At 43.2% G+C, this 21855-nt stretch overlaps 1 protein-coding gene across 1 annotated transcript in view; it reads right to left on the bottom strand.

The window, feature by feature from the left end:
- The window catches only part of STK3 (serine/threonine kinase 3), a 384968-nt gene that overhangs the window by 308698 nt on the left and 54415 nt on the right, over positions 1 to 21855 (bottom strand). The window contains exons 3-4 of the mRNA XM_077493089.1: positions 16720 to 16848; positions 12906 to 13020 (exon numbers count right to left, since the gene is read on the bottom strand). Of these exons, the coding sequence (XP_077349215.1) occupies positions 12906 to 13020; positions 16720 to 16848 (244 nt within the window). The remainder of the gene's footprint in view (positions 1 to 12905; positions 13021 to 16719; positions 16849 to 21855) is intronic.

Genomic DNA, 21855 nt, shown 5'->3' on the forward strand with positions numbered 1-21855 from the left:
ATGGGCCTTAAATACCGGAGCCAAAATTCAGGCAAGCACTTGCGCCAGTAACATTACCTGTGCTGCAAATTCAGGTAGTTCTCACTACTGCCACTTTAAAGCGGAGTTCCACCCAAATGTGGAAGTTCTGCTGATCTGCTTCTTCTCTCCTTCCGGTGCGAGATTTGGCACCTTGGAAGTTTGGCCCCCCCCCCCACCTCCTTCCTCCATCACCGGGCCAGTTAGAAAGCGCAACATGCTTTGCATGCGCAGAAGGGAATCAGCTGTGAAGTGGAAATTCTTCACTGCTGGTTTCCCTTACCACCAATGGCGGCTTCAACACCTGAGTGCTGATCCAAAAACCATCTGGGGCGCCAACATCGCAGGCTCCCTGGACAGGTAAGTGTCCATATATTAAAAAAGTTAACAGCTATGGTATTTTTAGCTGCCGACTTATTTTTTTCCCCAGGTGGAACTCCTCTTTAAGAACTTATTGCTGTGGCAGCAACAGATTATTGAAGTTTTTCCACCAGTTCTCCAATTAGCATATTGGCGGTAATTAAGAGGCGGTCTGACCTGGCATACAGTGGTACACCAATGCTCAGAGTGTGGCATGTCCGTATAAGATCTACAGCCAGTGATCGAGCCCTGCTGTGTGGATTAATAATAGACAACACGCGACCCATTTAATATTTTCCAAGAATGGACATTGCTCCCTTTCCCAGCTTACAGGCAAAATTATCTTTGCCTTCGGTATATGAATTATTATATCCAACTGGAGCACACAATCAGAGCCCAGGGAAATAGTGTTAACTAGATTTTATCACCACGCCCAGTTTTTATTAGTCAGCTGACCATGCCAGGGACCCTATATCCCAATGTCACAGCATGCTATTGAACACGTATTTGGAAGATTATCCCACTAACGCACTTCAACATTGGAAGAGGGACCTGGGTCAGTTGTCTGGGAGATCAATGGGAGGAAGCACTCCAATCCGTAGTCATCAGCTCTAGGATTATCAAGATTACTTTGCAAAGGCTGTCCTAGCTGTATGTAGTTTGGAAATCCCATCATACTCCTTATAAGCTTCATAATATGGGATTGTTTGCAGACCCGCTCGTTATAGGATTAGGGTTGATCTTATTCATCTTATCTGGCATTGCCCCAAGCTTTATTGCTACTGGTCTGATGTTTTGCATAACCTTAAAGTATTTCTGACATTAGGGCATCTTTTTGGCCAGGATCAATTTTGTAAAGTTCCGTTGGTATATATCAGGGATCTGCAATTAGCGGACCTCCAGCTGTTGCAAAACTACAAGTCCCATCATGCCTCTGGGTGTCGTGCTTGTGGCTATCAGAGTCTTGCTATGCTTCATGGGAATTGTACTTCTGCAACAGCTGGAGGTCCACTAATTGCATATCCCTGGTATATATGCTGGGCATATGAATGTTATCATGGCTGTTGGGCCACAAGGGGAGTATTTGTAACCAGAGCTTATATTTTAAATCCTTATTGATTTTATAGAAATAATAAAATAAAATAAAAATTGACATTCCTTTTTTTTTGCTGCAAAAAAAACCCCCCAGGGAAACAAATTTTGTGGTATTGATAATTGGGGCGAGCAACACCTTTCTAGCTCTATGTGTGTCCCTATTCTTTAGTTAGAGTTAGCGATAACTACACCTTTAATGCCCTTTTCTCCGTACAAAGGAAAATTTTAATTTGAAAGATCACTGCGCAAATACAGTGTGACGTAAAATATTGCAACAACCACCGTTTTATTCTCTGGGCCTTTTCTATAAAAAAAAAAAAAAAAAAAAAAAAAAAAAAAAAATCGAATGTTTGGGGGTTTCATACACAAAAATAATGATTTTAAATTTAAACCAACAAGCGTCAGTAAAAAGGTTTAGTCTTTAAGCGGTTAAACTGCCCTCATTTACAGACCAAATGCAAAATTGTATATTCAAATCAAGAACAGCGCTGTCCCCACCTATACAGTTCCACTAGAGTACATCTAAAAAAGGATTCAATCCACTCCAGGCGTTGCTGCTCTTTCTGAAATCCACTGGGTGGCAGACAAATCTATAAAAATGCAGAGCAATCCTCATTTACAGACCGAAGGTCATTCCTTTGATCTAAAGAACAAAATGTTACAATGTTTATAGTCAGCTCCGCGACCTCGCAGACTTTTTTTTTTTTTACAGCTGTCGGCTGGAACAGAGAACTACCTGCACAGAATCGGGGGATCACGATCTTGATTCTTAACGATTAATTGTGCGGCTCTACTATGTAGGTTATTTTAATTTTATTACAGGTTATATAGCGCTGTCAATTTCAATTTACGCAGTGCTTTACACATATATTGTACATTTACATCAATCCCTGCTCTCAAGGAACTCCCAATCTAAAGGTCCCTAACTCACATTTTAGACAAGAGACAATTAACCTACCACCATGAAAACCAGAGCATCCAGAGGAAACAAACAGAGGCACAGGGAGAACATGCAAAGTCTTGGCAGTTAGTGCCATGGTTGGGATTCAAAACAATGATCCTAGTGCTGCCATGCAGAAGTGCTAACCACTTAGCCAGTGTTTGTTTTTGTCACTTGTACACTTGGTAGCGCATGGATTTCTTTTTTGTATTTTTGTTTACCAACACTTTTGGTGCTGTGCCCCAACAGCATTCTAAAAAGGCATCTACAACACCCTTTATGAATTCCCCAGAGTATATCTTGGTAAGAAGGTATCCAAAACGCTATTTAAAAAAAATAAAAAAAAATGTAAACAAGTAAATACAGTACATCTTCCTATTTATTAATGCTAGCAGCATAAGGATTAAGTTTAGTTAATTGTGAGAGCGTTTAGTTCCGCTTTAAGATAATCACTCACTGTCTCTCTGGCCTGCTGACCTTTGTCATAGGGACTGGAAAGTAAGGGAAAATCCAAAATTTTGAGTCGTTGCCAAAAAATAAATATTTTAATGGGAATGCTTGTTACGATAGGGGTTTTAACAATCGCTCACTCTACGAAGTATAAAAAAATAGAGCTTTGGCTTAGATATAATTAAAGCGGACCTTCACCCTCTATATCAGCTTCCCCCCTCCCTATCCCTCATCTACATGAAATCAGGCAGGGTTTGTTTTTTTGTGTATTTTTTTTTTTTTTTTTTTTTTATTTGATCTTAAATTTGAAAATAGCATGGCCCTGCCTCTTAATGCACATCATTCCCCTAGCGATCTCAACTCCTGTCCTCAGGACCCACTAACAGGTCAGGTTTGCAAGATAACTAAAATACATCACAGGTGATATCATTTGCTGCTCAGTGATTGCAATATTCTAGTCTGCATCTCCCGAAGATAATACTTAAAATATGGCCTGTTAGTGGGCCCTGAGGACAGGAGTTGAGAACCACTAGCCTAGATGAATGACATGCATAGTGCTCTCTAGGGATGCACCAAAATTTCAGCAGCCGAAAATAGTGTTCGACATTTTGCCGAAAGAAAAAAAAGTTGCCACAATAGCACAGTAGCGGTGGCCACGCCGCTCATTGCTAGGTGTCTTCCTGGCTGCTCATGGTCCTTTCCTTCCCTCCCTCCTCCTCTCCTCGTAGAGCGGCAATCTCTCTGTGTCGCAAAGCTGAATTGTCCGGGCGGCCTAGTAACAATGTCCCGCCTCCTGTGATAGACAGCACACTAATCCAATGCTGGGACATTAAATGAGTGTGGCGTGATCACAGGAGGCAGGATATTGTTACTGCGGCCCGGGCAATTCAAATCCAGCTCCATGACACAGCGGGAGATCACCGCTCTGATCCTGGTACAGGCACGGGTGAGGGTGCATCTTATGGGCACAGGCAGGCTGCATCCACAGGCACTGGTGAGGCTGCATCCACAAACACACCTGTCCTCCCCTCCCTCGCAGAGCAGTGATCTCCCCGTGTCATGGAGTGGAATTGTCCGGGCGGCCATAGTAATGTCACGCTTCCTGTGATAGACAGCACACTGATTCAATTACGGGACACTGAATCTGTGTGACGTGATCACAGGAGGTGGGACATTGTTACTGAGGCCAGGAAATTCAAATCCAGCTCCGGAACACAGTGGGAGATCGCCACTCTGATCCGGACACTGACAAGGCTGCCTCAGTCTCCTGTATCATGTCTGCTAGAGGTGCACTAAATAGAAATTTTGCTAATACTATTAGCAGTGTGTTTAGGTAAGAGATTTTAGACATGATACAAGAGATGGTTAGAGACTGCATTTTTCTTGAGCTTTTGTTGCACTAAAGTTGCCAATAATGGTCAACAATAAATTAATATTCATTTAAATTGATATTTATTAAAAAGTCAAATAAAATACTATTATATATAAACATAGACAGACTTCACCGTTTCCTACTGTGCATGTGCGAGTCACATGTGCTATCAGAATGGTCACGCCGTCTTCTGGGACCTGTGTGTATCCCAGAAGGCAGTGGAGGAAGGAGGAAAGGAAGATGGGTCGAACATACGCCTAGATAGCCGCCACAATCTTACCTAGAAGTGGGTACCTGTCAAAACCATACATATTTATATATAATCTCAAAAATGTGTCAAGTGTCCAATTTGTCCGCCGCAATAACAGTCCTGATAAAAATCACAAATTACTGCCATATTCGATTTAATTAACATCATAAATTTAAATATGAAATTTATTGTTGGCCGTTAAATGCACCTTTAGTGCAAGAAAAGCTCAAGTCTCAGTCTCCAACCATCTCTTGTATTCGGTCCACAGTCTAATAGGGCTGGGCGATTTTCCCCCAAAAAATTTTTATTAAAGAAAAAAAACTCGATTTACGATTCAAATCGATTTTTTTTTATTATTATTATCTTAAAGTGCATCAAAAAACAAAATTGCAAAGGCAAAACCTTTCTCTAACTGAAAAGTCATTGAGCAAGTAAAGCAGCACAATAATACACATACTACAGGAGAGGGTCAGAGACTGCAAACATACTGCACACAATTACCAGAGACTGCAGACATACTGCACACGATTACCAGAGACTGCAGACATACTGCACACGATTACCAGAGACTGCAGACATACATACTACACATGATTACCAGAGACTGCAGACATACATACTACACATGATTACCAGAGACTGCAGACATACTGCACAAGATTACCAGAGACTGCGGATATACTGCATGAGATTACCTGTGAATTGGGGCCCAGATGACAGCTTTGCAGAGTGCACTGCACAGAGGACACAGGAGGCTGTATTTGCACGCTAGCTAGCAGAGGGGGGGGCGGGGCTGGGAGCTCCACTCGGAACAGAGTGGCTGTAGTTAGAGCAGTGATCGGAGTGGGCGCGTCAGTGGAGCTTCTGGCCGTTCTTTTCTGAGCATACAGGCTACATGGGGCGGACTCAGCGCATCAGTGGAGCTCCTGGCCCAGCCCCCTCACTGCTGGCTAGATCGGGCATACAGCCTCCTGTGTCCTCTGTGTGCTCTGCAAAGCCGTTTGTTTTGTCTGTACTATCGTGACGGGCCTGCGGACATGCCCCCTGCTACGGAAACTCTGAAGGGAAAAAAAAAAAAAGATTTTCTTCAAATCTGAATCGATTTGAACTCACAACTCGATTCAAGATTAAAAAACTAATTTTTTTCCCCAGTCCTAGTCTCTAACCATCTCTTGTATTCGGTCCACAGTCTCCAACTATCTCTAGTATCATGTCTGCAATCTCTTACGTAAACTTAAAGGGGTTGTAAAGATAAATGTTTTTTCACCTTAATGCATTCTATGCATTAAGGTGAAAAAACATCTCACACTGCCGGCGCCCCCAGTCCCCCTGTTTTACTTACCTGACCCCTCGAAAATCCCGCGCTCGCCCCCGCCGTCCTCTTCGCCGCTCAGCCTGGCCGCTGATTGGCTGGAGTGGATGGATTGAAAGCAGCGCAGCCATTGGCTCGCGCTGCTGTCAATCACATCCAATGACGCAGCGCGCCGGGGGGCGGGGCCTTGTGATACAGCGAGCGGCTATAGCCGCCGGCTGTATCCAGGGAGCGCGCCCGCAGTGCTTCTCACCAATGCAAGGGAGCTCGCATTAACGTGAGAAGCACCTGCGGGAGGAAGCAGAGACAGCCGCCGAGGGACCCCAGAAGAGCAGGTTCGGGGCCACTCTGTGCAAAACGAGCTGCACAGTGGAGGTAAGTATGACATGTTTGTTATTTTAAAAAAATAAAAATTTTTACTTTACAACCCCTTTAAACACACTGCTAATAGTATTAGCAAAATTTCCATTTGGTGCACCTCTAGCAGACATAGGAGATACAAGAGATCAATGCAGCCTCACCAGTGTCCACAAATGCAGCCTCACCAGGGCCTGTCAGATGCAGCCTCACCAGTGTCCCAATCAGCATGGCGATCTCCCGCTGTGTCGAGGAGCTGGATCTGAATTTCCCGGCCACAGTAACAATATCCTGCCTCCTGTGATCATGTCGCACTAATTCAGTGCCCCAGCATTAGATCATTGTGCCATCTATCACAGAACACGGGACATTGTTACTACGGCCCGCTCTGCACGGAGAGGAGGACAAGACCTTGAGTCACCAGGATGACACCAACGCAATAAGCAACACCCCCTTTTTGGTGCCATTAACCACTTCAGGACCAGCCTCGGCAGTTTTACTTTGGCAAGTTTTCTTGGTAAATTGACGTTACCTTACCTCGCTTCACTTTTTGGCCACTAAGGGTGGGTGCGCCCGGAGTCGATGTGAGTAACCGGCAGGCTCAATGAGTGCTTGGCACCATAGGGTTCGCTCGTGACAGAGCGAGAACTGGGATCTGTGCGTGTAAACACACAGATTCCGATTTTCTCAGGGGAGACAGATCGTGTGTTCTAAGTTAACCCATTAATTGCTCCCTAGTGTTAACTCCTTCCCTGCCAGTGACATTTATACAGTAAGCAGTGCATTTTTATTGAACTGATCGCTGTATAATTGTTAATGGTCTCAAAAATGTGTCAATTGTCCAATTTGTCCGCCACAATAACAGTCCTGATAAAAATCACAAATTACCGCCATTACTGGTAAAAAAAAAAAAATATATATATAATTTTAAATAATAATTAAAATTCCATAAATCTATCCCCTATTTTGTGGACGCTATAAATTTTGCGCAAACCAATCGATAGTGTTTTTCAAAAATTGTCGTCTTCTTTTGTTTATAGCGGAAAAGATAAAAACCGCAGAGGTGATCAAATACCATCCAAAAAAAGTTCTATTTGTGGGGGGGGAAGGACGCCAAATTTGTTTGTACAGCATCGCAGGACTGCGCAATTGTCAGTTAAAGCGATGCCATGCCGTATCGGAAAAAGGGCCTGGTCATTGAGCAGCCAAATCTTCTGGGGGCTTAAGTGGTTAAATCGGCACCTTTTTGTCTTCTGACCGCATGCTAAAAACTGTTTGCAGCCGATATGTTTCAGTGGCTGAAATTTCGGTGCACCGCTAGAAAGAACGTCACATGAAGCAACCCTACAGTGAACACAGAAACTGCATAAATAATCTGAGTGTGTGTGCCTGTTTATCAGAGAACAGAATATATTACAAACATGAAAATCTTGATTTTGTTTTGGATTTTTTTTTTTTGTTTGTTTGTTTGTTTTTTAATTAATGCTGTATCGCAAATGTTAACAGTAGAACCCCATTTTCAAGCATTTTTTTGGTGCCAGTGTCCCTTGCTTGATCTCTTCACTTCCTATGTGCTCACCAGGACAGAAAGGGAACGGAAATCTCCAAAGCACAGGAAGCAATATAACTTTGACCCTCTCTATTCAAAGGTAAAATACATTTTTAGCTATAACGTTACACTTCAATGTTTATTTCGAAAACACATCTGTCGTCATGTTCCTTTATTGCTTTTAATATGAGTTAGCACTCTAGAGCAGAGATTCTAAACCAGGGTTCTGTGGAACCCTAGGGTTCCTCCAAAGGTTGCTAGGGGTTCCTTCAGCATTGGGCCATTTCTGCCTCTCTGATAAGTTCCCACCGACACCAATGATCTTTTTAGCTATCTGTAAGGAAGTAATTCTAACCAATGACCACAAGTAGGGATGCACCGAATGGGTTTTTTGGTGCCGAAACCGATACCGAAAATGAAAAATACACTAGGCCGAAAACCGATACCGAAACAGCACCGATACCGAAAATGACTGTTTTTAAAAATATTTTTAGACAGGAGATGGTCAGAGACTGGGGACACGGTACAGGAGGTGGTCAGAGACTGGGGACACGGTACAGGAGGTGGTCAGAGACTGGGGACACGGTACAGGAGGTGGTCAGAGACTGGGGACACGGTACAGGAGGTGGTCAGAGACTGGGGACACGGTACAGGAGGTGGTCAGAGACTGGGGACACGGTACAGGAGGTGGTCAGAGACTGGGGACACGGTACAGGAGGTGGTCAGAGACTGGGGACACGGTACAGGAGGTGGTCAGAGACTGGGGACACGGTACAGGAGGTGGTCAGAGACTGGGGACATGGTACAGGAGGTGGTCAGAGACTGGGGACACGGTACAGGAGGTGGTGGTCAGAGACTAGCAACATGGTACAGGAGGTGGTCAGAGACTGGCGAAATGGTACAGGAGGTGGTCAGAGACTGGCGACATGATAAAAGAGATAAATGCAGCCAGCGATGACCCCCACTGATGCAGCCAGCGATGACCCCCACTGATGCAGCCAGCGATGACCCCCACTGATGCAGCCAGCGATGACCCTCTGCAGTGAAGAGAGCCGTCTGGTTGAATAGAGCGCCAGGAACATCACAGCTTTAATTTCAATAGCTGTGTGTTCCCCGTCGCGCGCCGTCACACACAGCCCCTCCCCCTTGTTCAGGCACTTTGATAGACAGATCACCCGTCCAATCTGGACAGGTGATCTGTCTATCAAAGTTCCCCGGACAATGGGGAGGGGCTGTGTGTGACAGCGCGCGACGGGGAACACACAGCTATTAAAATTAAAGCTGTGATGTTCCCGGCGCTCTATTCAACCAGACGTCTCTCTTCACTGCAGAGGGGCATCGCTGGCTGCATCAGTCCTGCGCTATTCACCCCCATCATGGGCGGCACCAGGGGCGGGGCGGAGGCGGAATTCCGCTCCCAGGCCCCACCCCATTTTCGGCGCAATTATCGGCCGTTTTTTCCTTTCAGCAAATTGCCGAAAAGGGCATTTTCGGCCGATATGTTTCGGCGGCCGAAATTTCGGTGCATCCCTAACCACAAGTGTAAGGAGTATTCTTCCCACTGACCATCACACTAATGTATCATGAGTTGTAGATTTCTAATTTTTAGCAGGGGTTCCCCAAGACTGGAGAACTATTTAAAAGGGTTCCTCAGTGTTGAAAAGGTTAAGAAAGGCTGCTGTAGAGAGTCCAAATCACAGATCTGACTTCATCTTTCTGTCTCATGTAATGTCTTTGGCAGAAACTGAACCCAAAAAAAGGAGCAAACAAACAATGTGAGGCCCTCTAACTGCAGACTCTGGATAGTTTAAGAAGTTACTTGAATGGGAACCCAAAATGTTCAATAGCTCACTAAGACTTCACTTACTTTATTTTGGATTTGTTGAGTCGTTAATAAATGTTTCACTATGCATTTTTACAATAACGTAGAACATACATGTTGCAACGACAGCCATGCAAAATGTAGTAAAATCATTTAAAATCTATAAAACTGGTATATAAAGTCAGAAAGTACTTTCTAACTGGCTGAATGCATCATCAAATACATGTTATGCAGTCTTGAGTTTCATAGATGCCTGCTATAGACAAGGAGAAGGTCCTGCCACTGTCCATGGTACTGATAAGTGTTGAGCAATCGGCAAAGAACAGGTTAGCATTCCTGACTTCACTGTTCTGACCTAACTTGTATGCTTGTTCCAGGCCATTCCTTCAGAAAGCTTTGCCAGAGAGCCAGTGACAGTCAGGCAACATGCATTTTCAGAAAGAGGTCAGAAATAAAAATTAAAAAATTCTACAATATTATCTCAGTACTTTTTCTTTTATGGCACAAATTTTATGAGCTTTGATGAAAACCTTATCAGAGGAACATTAAACCCACATTAAAAAACACATCCATCATTAAAGCAGTAGCAAAGCCCACTTTGTTATTTTTACCTACAGGCGAGTCTATAATAAAAATTAGCTGTAGGTAAAATGAATATCTCCTAAAACGTGCACTGTTTAGGAGCTATTCACCCTGCATGCAACCACTGAAGTCACCGGCGCATGCCCTTTGAAGGTCCAGCATACAGTGTCGGGCCTTCATGCCAGAACCGAGGGCTTCTACGCACATACGTGCGAGTCATTGCGGCTCAAGCCACTCACAGCGCCGAAGCCCGCAAACCCAGAAGGCAGGCCAGGGGAATAGGTCATCCCTCTCAGCAGTGACAGGGCCCCGTTGGAAGGGATCTGTTTTTTTTTTGTTTGTTTTTTATTCTGCAGTGGTTTACTATCTTTTTAGCTATAGAATCGTGTTCAATACTTTACTGCTAGGTTATTTATTTATTTTTATTTTTTAGAAAATAGTGAGGAAAACACTTTGAAAAATATAAGAGGCGATTGTGACTATAAAAATGATCAACTAAGCCTACCTTTTAAGTGAACAATGCCAATAGAGCAGTGGACAGCTTGTAGAGGGTGTCAGTAGAGCAGTAGATGGTGTCAGTAGTTTATACTTTATTATATACAGTACATAAAAAAAAAAAAAAAAAAGTTAAACAGCCCTGTTGGGGGGGGGGGGGGGGCTCACTTTTGAAAGAGGAAGTGATTGAGGACACAGTCCTTAATCTTCACCTCTGCAGCCTTGTGTGCACAGAATGAATGAACAGGAAGAGCTCTGCAGTGTCTCCCTGTTCATTCACAAACTGTAGCATAGTAAACATCTATCACACAGGAAAAAGAAGAGCTGCCGCAGATGTGCACAGGACTAAAATCCAGATCAGGCTTAGGTAAGTATTTGGGGGAACTGATGGCTGTAACCCCTTACATATAACCAGTGAAGTGACTGGCCTCCGCTGATACAAAGGTGAAACAAACCCCCCCTATAAAAGTTGTACCGTTATAAAACACACATTTTACGCAGCATCTCTCAGCTCTAATAAGAAGGGAGCAGGGATCTCATATCTCACAGTGCAGAGCTCAGTGAGGAGAGCTCTGATTAGACAGAATGGACACACTGCAGATAATGGAGGAACAAGGCAGATGCAAGAGAAATCTCACTCAATGCTTTGGATAGAGACAAGTACACAGTATAGAAGCTTTGCTCATATTTCATGTCTGAGGTTTACATCCACATAGCAGAAGTTTCTTTGAAAAAAAAAAAATCCAAATTCTGCACACGGATCCAGAGGTTTTTCATAGAGGTCGACCGATATATCGGCCGATATTTGCCGTTTTTTAAATAATCGGCATCGGCCGATTTGTGCTGATAAAAAGCCGATTTAGAACTACAGCGGGACTTTGACTGACTTCTATACAGAAGTCATTTCAAAGTTGACTGAGTCGTCATAGCAACCCTTTCCTCCTCTCTGGGCAGGCTGCCAAGAAAAGAACAGAAAGATACAATGTTTACACTTGAATGAATTAAGTCATCTCTGTGTGTAGAAGTTCTCAGTTTAACCACTTAAAGACTAAATCTTTTCTGACACTTGTTGCTTACAAGTAAAAATCCTGTATTTTTTGCCAGAAAATCACTTAGACCCCCCCAAAAAAGATATATATTTTTTTAGCAGAGATCCTAGGGAATAAAATAGCGGTTGTTGCAATATTTTATGTCACACGGCATTTGCACAGAGGTCTTTCAAATGCATTTTTTTGGGAAAAAAAATACACCATTTAAAAAATAAAAATAAAATAAAAACAGTAAAGTTAGCCCCTTTTTTTTTTTGTCCAAAAGTTTTGACTACCTGTTTTTATTTAATATATATATATATATATATATATATATATATATATATATATATATATATATATATATATATATATTTTATTTTTTATTTTATTTATCTAAATCATACATACAAGTAAACTGATTGGAGGTTTGTTTTGTTTAATAAATGTTTAAGTGTAAGAAATTTTCTGTATCACGTATGAAGGCCGCTTTCACACTGGAGCGGGCAGGCGTTGATGGTAAAACGCAAGTTTTAGCGGCTCTTTACCATCATTTTAGCGGTGCTATTTGGCTGCTAGTGGGGCACATATAACCCAGCTAGCGGCCAAGGAAGAGGTTAAATGAGCCCATGAAGCACCGCTGCCAAATCGCATTGCATGCGCTCCGGCAGTGGTGCCCATTCATATCAATGGGCAGGAGTGGTGGAGGAGCGGTATACACCACTCCAAACGTGCTGCTTGCAGGACTTTTTTTTAAGATCCTGCCAGCGCATCGCCTCAGTGTGAAAGCACTCTGTCTTTCACGCAGACTGCAGGGGAGCCATTTTACAGGCACTTTACAGGCGCTATTTTTAGCCCAAAAGCGCCTTAAAACGCCCCAGTGGGAAAGGTGTGTTAGATCAAGGGGGATTAAAAATAAATAAATAAATAAAATAAAATCGGCCTAACATATCGGCCCAAAAAAATCGGCATCATATATCGGCTATCGGCCGCCATGATTTCTAAATATCGGCATCGGCCAGAGAAAAACCCATATCGGTCGACCTCTAGTTTTTCAGCGCACATGCTCCTAACAAAGAACACTATCCATTCCTTGTATGCTGGGCTATACTGATACAGGAAATATTTTCTAAATTGCAATGTATACAATTATATGAACATTTCAGAGTAAGGAGACACCTAAGCAGATACACAGCTTTTATATTTAAACTGTTTGCAGAGTGAATACTCCAAATGATCTCAACAGGAGGAACTCGTAGCCAGGCATTTATTTACCGTTTTATTCCGCAATCGAATAATGTCTGAGACGGAACCAGCTCCACAATATTCCATAACTATCCACAGGTCTGTATTTTTAAAATAGCTGCCATAGTACTTAACAACATAGTGGCTGCAAAAAGAAAGGGGAAAAAAAAGATAAATATTTACATGCAGAGTACATCAGTATTTAAAGATCATTTGTAAAATGAATTTCGCTTAATATTAAAAGTTGAATTAATTGCCAAAATCAAAAATGGCATATACAGTATAATCCAGTCTGTCAGTAGCATTGTTTTTCTGAGTCCCTCTGTAAAACAAGTTTATTACCCGACGATCCTGGCAGCAAGTCTGTTTTCAACCCTCTTAACAGCCCAAGCTGTCCTTTTCAGAGGCAGCCAAAAAGCTTTAGGGAGACAGCATGGCACCTCCTCACCGCCTGTTTTACCCCATAAATGCCACACCAAACTCATCTGGTTGGGGAACTTTAAAACACAGCTCAAATGCAAGTTTTTAAAGCCCCCAACCACAAGTCCAAATAAGCCCAGAGTAATGAGATAAACCATTTTACACTGAACAAGGTACTTAGTCAGCTTTTACTGTATTTAAAATGGAACTTTACCCATAACTTGATAAAAATTCATGTATTTTTAGCAAGGAACATACATTTGATAATTATGGTACCGAAATTAGTGCATGCTGTAAATTGCCTCCAGCTTTGCTCCAGTTTCTTCTTGCTGGAGGCTGCCATTTTTCTGAAGCCCAAAGCTCCAGCTGTAAATCTTAAAACAGAATTTAACCCATCGATTTGTCAGTTTTTATTTTGTTGTTTTTTTTTTTGTTTTTTTAAACAGTTAGAATTAATTCTGTCCTTAAACTATCAAACCATCAAATGTCTGGTGTTTTAACTGATCACAAGTGCAGATCAAACAGAAGCAGCTTTCTTGGCTGTTAAGTATAGGAGGGTATAATTCCACTTTAAGGCTGTCAGCAAATTAAAGGCTACTAATTCAGTAGTGCCTAAAAATGGAGAGAAATTGAGCATGTACAGAGCAGGGTGAGACAGTATTACTGGATTTTAAACCATATAGGGAATTTTTTTATGTTTTATATAACTATACCCTCCATTAGTGATTTAGCAGGACTTCATTTTCTAAATATACTTCCACTTGAACCACTTCCATACCGCAAAACGTCATATTACATCCTGGGCTATCGGTGGTGATATATGAATGATGCCTGCAGCTACAGGCATCATTCAGATATCATGTTTTTTCAGCAGGCAATTCCCTTCACCGCAAGAACAATCATAGCTGCTTGATCGTTCTTAAAGGCGGTGCTTCTACTGGCTCGCTCCGTGCAAACGGCGAGCCTTAAAAGGAATCCGCTGGTGCTAGAAGCTAGTCAGAGAAAACAGAGCTAGATGGTCCCTGGCAGTCTCTATGACTCTTGGAGGCCCGGGCCTGAAATTATGACATCACATCCGGGTCGGCGGAATGTAAACAAGGCTGGGGACTCCACTGGAAAGACCGAAATCATTAATTTTCTTTTTTTTTTTTTTTTATCTCAGGCTATCCAGCCTGGAGGAGAGATGTGGGGTCTTATAGACCCCACATCTCTCCATGAAGAGGGCCCTATTCCTATTATAAGGGATGTTTACATTCCTTGTAATAGGAATAAAGGTGATCCCAAAAAAAAAAATTCAAACAAAAACAAACCATATGCATACGTAGGTCACGTATGAATATGTAAACAACATTCAAGCCAGACGAATGTCAGAGCGGGAACAATAATTTTAGCCCAAGACCTTCTTTAACTCTAAAAAGGTAACCTGGAAAAAAAATAAAAATGTAAGGCGTCGCCTATGGAGATTTTTAAGTACCGAAGTTTGGCACCATTCCACGAGTGTGTGCAATTTTCAATTGCGACATGTGAAGTATCTATTTACTTGGGTAACATCTGTCATATTATACCATAAAAAAAAAAAAAGTAAGGCTAATAAAAACTAGTGTTGTTTCCTTTTTATTGATCAAAGTGTTTTTTTTCCCAAAAAAGTCACATTTGAAAAAGTGCTGTGCAAATACCATGCGACATAAAAATGATCTCGCTGCAAATCCACCGCAGAGACCACTCTTATCGGAAAGCGGACCGCTAGCCAAAAAAGAGGATACCGGAGTTATGACAGCTAGCTGCTGCCATAACAACGATATTCCTCTTCAAACATAGGACATATATATGGGCATGCGGTGGTCCGTAAGTGGTTAAAGAGCTGCACAACAATGCCAAGCCTCCCATCTCTTCCTCAAGTCGAACAATCCTGAGGAAGAGTCTGTAGGCTTGAATCGTATGCAGCTCTGTTATGGATCATATATGGACAATATCGAGACATTGTATGGGATGTGTATTCCACTTATACATACATACACACACACACTGATCAGCCATAAAACTTTATGATCACTGAGGGGTTAAGTAAATAACACTGATCTTGTTACAGTGGAATTTTAAAATTGGTGGGATGTATTAAGCAGCAAGTAAACATTTTGTCCCAAACGTTTAAATGTTGAAAGAAAAGAAATGGGCATTGTAGTTTGTGGTGTATGGCCATAGCCAGAGACTGGTGAGGGAGTCCATGCGGACCTGTGTCCACAACCAAAAGCACCTATAATGGGCACACAAGCATCAAAACTGGACCATACAAAAAAAAAAAATGGAAGAAAATGGCCTGGTTTGATCAATCACATTTTCTTTCACATCATATGGATGGCCTGCTGTGTGTCTCTCTGGAGAAGAGATGGTACCAGGATGCAGTATGGTCAGTAGGCAAGCCAGCAGAAGCAATGCGATTCTTTGGCCAACATTCTTTTGGCAAATCTTTGGTCCTGCTATTCATGGGAATATTACTTTGACACTTACCACCATGTATTCCCTGATGGCAGCATCCTCTTTCAGCAGGATAATGTGTGCTGCCACATTGCAACACAGGCTCAGGAATGGTTTGAAGAACACAACGGCTTAGAGGTGTTGACTGGGCCTTAAAATTCTCTAGATCTCAATCTAAATCGAGCATCTGTGGGATGTGCTGGAAAAACAAATCTGATCCATGGACAAGCCGCCTTAAAATTTACAGGACTTTAAAGTGGAAGTAAACTCCCCTATCGTTTTCAGCCAAGGAAGCTACCATCTTTGCCTCTGTTTAATCTTCAACTGCTATGGTGCTGCACATGTGATTTGTTAGGACACCAGGCATTGGATGGTTTGATAGTTTGGCTGAGAGCACAGCCAATGTGCAGTTAGCATTCCCGGCATGCCTTTTTTTTAAACAGTTTTAATCGATGGGTTTACTTCCACTTTAAGGATCTGCGACTTGCGGCTTCGTGCCAGATAACACACATTCAGAGGTCTAGTAGTGTCCATGCCTCGATGGGTCAAGTCTGTTTTGGGAGCAAAAGGGGATTACTGGCAGCAAAATGGGGACCTACTCTGTTAGGTGGGTAGGTTATAAAGTTATGGCCGATCGGTGTACATTTATTATACGCAAAACCATTGCAGTTTTCCTTTTAGGTTTAAACTCACTGTAAAACGCAATTTGCTGGAGTTTGCACAAAAAAAACAGGGCAAAGTTCAGCAACATTAAGAAGGAATCTTGTGCGTGACCACAGAATACAGATATACATGGTACAGTGGTTTCAGCAATGCACCGCTCAGCACATTACAGGACAGTAGCCGAAGCTTCTGTATGAAAAGCAAACACAGCAAATATGAAACATAGAAAGTAGCCATAGTAGGCCAAAATAGACAGAAGCACATAGCAACACAGAAATTTGCTTACCTGTCACATTGCTGCATTATAGAGATTTCCTTAATAATTTCTTGAAGGTCTGATTCCACAGGAACTTGCTTGATTGCAACGACCTGACCAGACTCTTTGTGAATGGCCTTAAACACGCTTCCATAAGAGCTGTGCAAAGACAGAAATAAAAGATTAGCTGAAACAAATAGCAATGCTTTGAATCAATAAACCCTCAAAACTATTTTTCACGATAAAAAGAGATCATGACTTTTACATGAAATAAAAAGAGGATTTTTTCATCATACTTACCTGTAAAATACTTTTCTTTTCATACATCATAGGACACAGAGTCAGGCTAATATTCATTACCTACTGGGACATCCCAGAGCAAAGCCTTGAGGGGAGGGAGACACCCTGCCAAACAATAGCCATCAGAACTTATATGTTATAATACGCAGTACACTGTGCCCGAAAGCCAAATCCTTGGCTGCTCGAACATCCACTTGATAAAATTTTATGAACGTATGCACTGAAGACCAGGTAGCAACCTTACAAATCTGAGACAGATATCCGATTGCGAAAAGCCTAGAAGGTTACTACACCCCTGGTAGCATGAGCTCTCACCCTAAAAAGGGAGGAGTTTACGTTTCAGACCAATTGAATGACCAATTGACGGACCCAAATGGCAATGGAATATTTGGAAGCTGCCTGCCCTTTCTTGGGTCCTTTTGGTAAAACAAAAAAAAGGAGTCTGATCCTCGGAGCTCTGCAGATCTAGACAAGTAAACCTAGACTGCCCGGACAACGTCCAAGGAGTGCAGTCGTCTCTCTTCTGCCTAATGAGAGAGAAAAAAAGAAGGCAAGATAATGTCAATTTTAATGAAAGGCTGATAACACTTTTGACAAAAAGGATAGAACAGGTTGTAACAGGACCCTGTCGTGGTGAAGAATCAAGTATGGTTCCCTGCATGAAAGGGCCGCCAACTCAGACACCCTTCTAGTCGAGATGATGGCCATCAGAAAGGCTAGACGTGCTGTCAAGCAAGCCAATTAAACTTCCTTGATAGGTTCAAATGGTCGTTTCTGTAACACAGACAACACCAAGTTCAAGTCACAAGGACACATAGGTGACCTAATGGGGGGGGGAAGCAAGCGAGTTACCCCCTGCATAAAAGGTTTGTATCAGTGAATGGGAGGCTAAAGGCCTTTGGAAGAATACCGATAGGGCCGAAACTTGACCTCTGATTGTACTCAAAGCCAATTTGATTTCCACAGCTGACTTTAGAAAAGAGAATTCTCCCAATCACGTATTTCCAAGAATTATATTTTCTGGCTTCACACCAAGCAATACAAGTCTTATGATAAATTTTTCTAGTGACAGCTTTTCTAGCATTCACTAGGGTAGACACTACTGATCCAAAGATCCACGGTCCTTTTAACACCCTGGCTTCAATAGCCATGCTGTCAAATTTAGAGACTGTAAATTGGGGTGGAATATAGGGCCTTGAGACAGTAGATCGGGGCAAAGTGGAAGAGTCCATGGCCCATCTATTGTCAGTCTCACAATCTCCGGGAACTTCAGGGCCAGGCTGGTGCCACCAGAATGACTGGAACCCCCTCTTTCCGAATCCTGCACAACAAACATGGAAGGAGAGGGATCGGAGGGAAAGCATAAACCAGGGAGTAATGTCTATCATGAAACTACCAAAGTCTTGGCTCCAATTGCCAGAGGATCCCTTGTTCGGGAAACAAATTGCTGTAGCTTGTTGTTGAACTTGGATGCCAATAGGTCGACCTCTGGCCATTCCCAAGGCTGGTAAATTTCCTGGAACAACCCTGGGTGTAGGGGCCATTCCCCCAGGCAGATCTGCTGGCGGCTGAGATAATCTGCCTTCCAGTTCTCTACTCCCGGGATATGGACTGCTGATATAAAATCAGCACATGTCCCTCTGGCCAGGCTAGTATGTGGTTCACCTCCTTCAGAGCAGAACGACGCCTGGCCTTGGTGGTTTATATAGACCACTGCAGTGGCATTGTTTTACTGAACCCCTATAGGGCAGTCGTGAAGCTTTACCGTCCAAGGCCATAGGGCCAGACGTACTGCCCGTAATTCCAGGACATTGATGGGTAGGATCTGCTGTCCCTGACTGTTTACCCTGAGCTGTGAGCCCTTCTAGGGTCGCTCCCAGCCTGAGAGACTGGCATCTGTAGTCAGTACTCTCAAAGTTATCAGGAGAAAGGATTTTTCCTTTCACAGGTTCTGATCCTGCAACCACCAGTTTAGGCTTAAGCGTGCCCGTAGAGATAAGCACATCAGATAATCCAAGGCTTTTCCGCTTCTGATCCAGGCCAACAAGATGTCTTGTTGTAAAGGCCTGGAACAAAACTGGGCATAGGGCACTGCCTCGAAGGAGGATACAATCCTCCAAAGAAGAATCATATAGAGCCGAACGGAGGGTTGCCTGGTGCCCCTTATCTGACGCACCTGAACCTCCAGGGCACAGATCCATATAGGTGGCAAGAATACTCTTGCTTGAACCATATCTAGGATCAGACCCAAATACTTACGACTTTGAGCTGGTTTGACTGGCAGACTTTTCGGTATTTGTGATCCAGCCTAAGCTTTTCAAATTCAGCATTGTGCATATTATGCTCTGTTCTAGAGCTTGTAAAGAGTGATCTCTGAGCAGGTGGTCATCCAGATACCCAAGCATTAGGATCCCTTTGGCCCTTAAAAGACCCAGTACTGGTGCTAGGAGCTTTGTGAACACCCGGGGAGCTGTAGCCAGCCCAAAGGGTAGAGCCACAGAATGAAAATTACCTTCCTTTACTGCAAAACATAGGGACTTCTGATGAGGCTGAAAGATAGGTATGTGTAAATACAAGTCTATTATAATCGATGAAGGCTAGAAAGTCTCCCCTCTGGAGTGATGCTACTTCTGAGCGGACAGACTCCACCCGAAAGGACTATATCAGTAGATACTTGTTCAGGGATCTTCGGTCCAAAATGGGCCTCGTGTCCCCATTTGGTTTCTGAACCGTAAACAGTTTAGAGTAAAACCCCGTGCCCGCTTCAGATACCGGAACCTCTACAATCACTCCTTGATGCACTAGATGTAGTGCCTGAAGCAATAAGTTTATTTTTGGAGGATCTGAGGGAACACTGCATCTTAAAAACCTGTGAGGGGGAACCCCCCGCAACTCCAGCTTGTAATTGCAAGATATAACTGAGATGACCCACTTGTCTTGAATTATTGTTCTCCAAATGTCTGGTGCCTAGTAAACAACTACTAGGTGTTATTGTCACAGCTTCATTGAACAAGCTGAACTCAGAAGCTGATTGGTTACTATGAACATCTGCACCAGATTCTCTGGGATCCAGTTTTAGTAATATTCCCCTTCCTGTTTTAAGATAAAAATACTCACTGTACTATATCTATGGAGAAGCAGCACTGTGACCCCGGCAGCTCTCTCTAGATTTGGACTAAAAAGCACCTCCCCTTCTCATCTCTGGCCTAGGGGGAAAGGAGGGGGTTGTTCTGTAGTTCACTGAGGTGCATGGATAACCCTGCTTGGGATTTTAAAGCAGCAGAGGAGAGAGTGCACAGGAAGTTCTGATCAATAATCTATATTTTACACTTTTCACAGAGATATAAACACAACACTTTTAATGATACACCTACCAGATCATAAGGACACAAATAAGAGAACCAGCTCCTTACTCAGGAAGCAAAGTCAGAAACCTTAACCAGAATGAAAGAAAAGAACTTGCCACTCCAAGTGAGGCAATGCAGCCCAATAGAAACTGTGGGTGCCCACCCCAGCTCGCCTCCGTATGCAATATAGAACCAAGAAATACCAGCACACCACGACTACTTCCAAGATCCTTCATTGGACATCCCAAAAGTGGCACCATAGGACACAACCAAGTTGCCTGGTAGATGCGTTTCAAACAATACAAATGTGCCTTATCATTAAAGGGGAACTGCAGTCTGCTCACATAACAAAAACATCTTTGCCATTCTCAAGCTTCACTCCAACCACTGTGCATATTATGTTATGCATATTGCCAAATATGCTGCAATCATTTTAAATTTGGGCAGCTGAAGCCTGTTCGCTTCCTGGATTTTACACAGAGGCACAACTCCAGTTCTGCAGCTCTCATTGGCCCACTTATGGCTCATCTCCCCCTCCCTGGAGATGAGAATGGGGGGGAAACTGCTTCATGTTTTCTGGTTGTGTCCCAAACTCGAGCCCTTCTGGTGTGCACTCACACCTTCATCACATGACGATGGACAACACAGCTCACAGCACACCACAAAATGCTTGCAGTGTAGGAGGTCAGCAAAAGCTTTTGTCCGAATTCAGTCTTAAACTTGTGAAATGATGAGGAAGAGGAGACCAAACACATAAAAAGAAAAAAAGGTCCAGTGTGACTTTTTTTTTAGTTTTGGATAGGGTGGAGTGAGATTAGAATGCCTGTCAGTTTTTATTGCCGTCTATGCTTCCGTTAACCTGTTATCACCAGCCGCACGCATATATGCAGCCTCTTGGCGGGTGGGCTTTAACGTGGAGAAGCCACACATAGGTCGTCTAAATGGTAACAGTTCTGTGCTGAAAGCATATGCCCCAGCACAGTTACTGGCAGGAACCAGAAAGCTCCTGATGCCCATTTGCGATTGGGAGCGTTCCGATCAAGCGACCGCTGTGATAGCCAACCACAGCGGTCACATGGTCAGAATACCCGCCCCCAGGCATTTAGAACCCTTAGCCCCATCACACAATCGACACGAGTGTCTGTTTTTAAGGCGAATCCGAACGGGCCTCCCATTGACTTCTATGGGCAGGTGGATGTCAGCGGAGATGTGTCCATTGACACCCTCCTGCCATCCAATCTGACAAGATCCACTCAAAACAAACTGATGGCAATATGTTCGCCATTTGTCCAGCAGATGGGATCTGATGGGATCTGATGGCATCAAATGAAAAACGGACAGACTGTTAGGGTCTGGCAAAGCAGCAACCTACATCATCGGCTTTACTGCTTGCCTTACCCGGGAACACCACTGGACCGGTGAGAGGGAGTCAGGAATATCGACTTGTGATACATTGTTGTTACATGCTCTTTTATTTTGAATCACATTGTAAGTGTGTAATCTTAAGGAAACCTATAAT

This window comes from Lithobates pipiens, unplaced genomic scaffold (assembly GCF_037356315.1).
Source record: "Lithobates pipiens isolate NorthernLeopardFrog02 unplaced genomic scaffold, aLitPip1_a1.2 Scaffold_19, whole genome shotgun sequence".
Classification (NCBI taxonomy): Eukaryota; Metazoa; Chordata; class Amphibia; order Anura; family Ranidae; genus Lithobates; species Lithobates pipiens.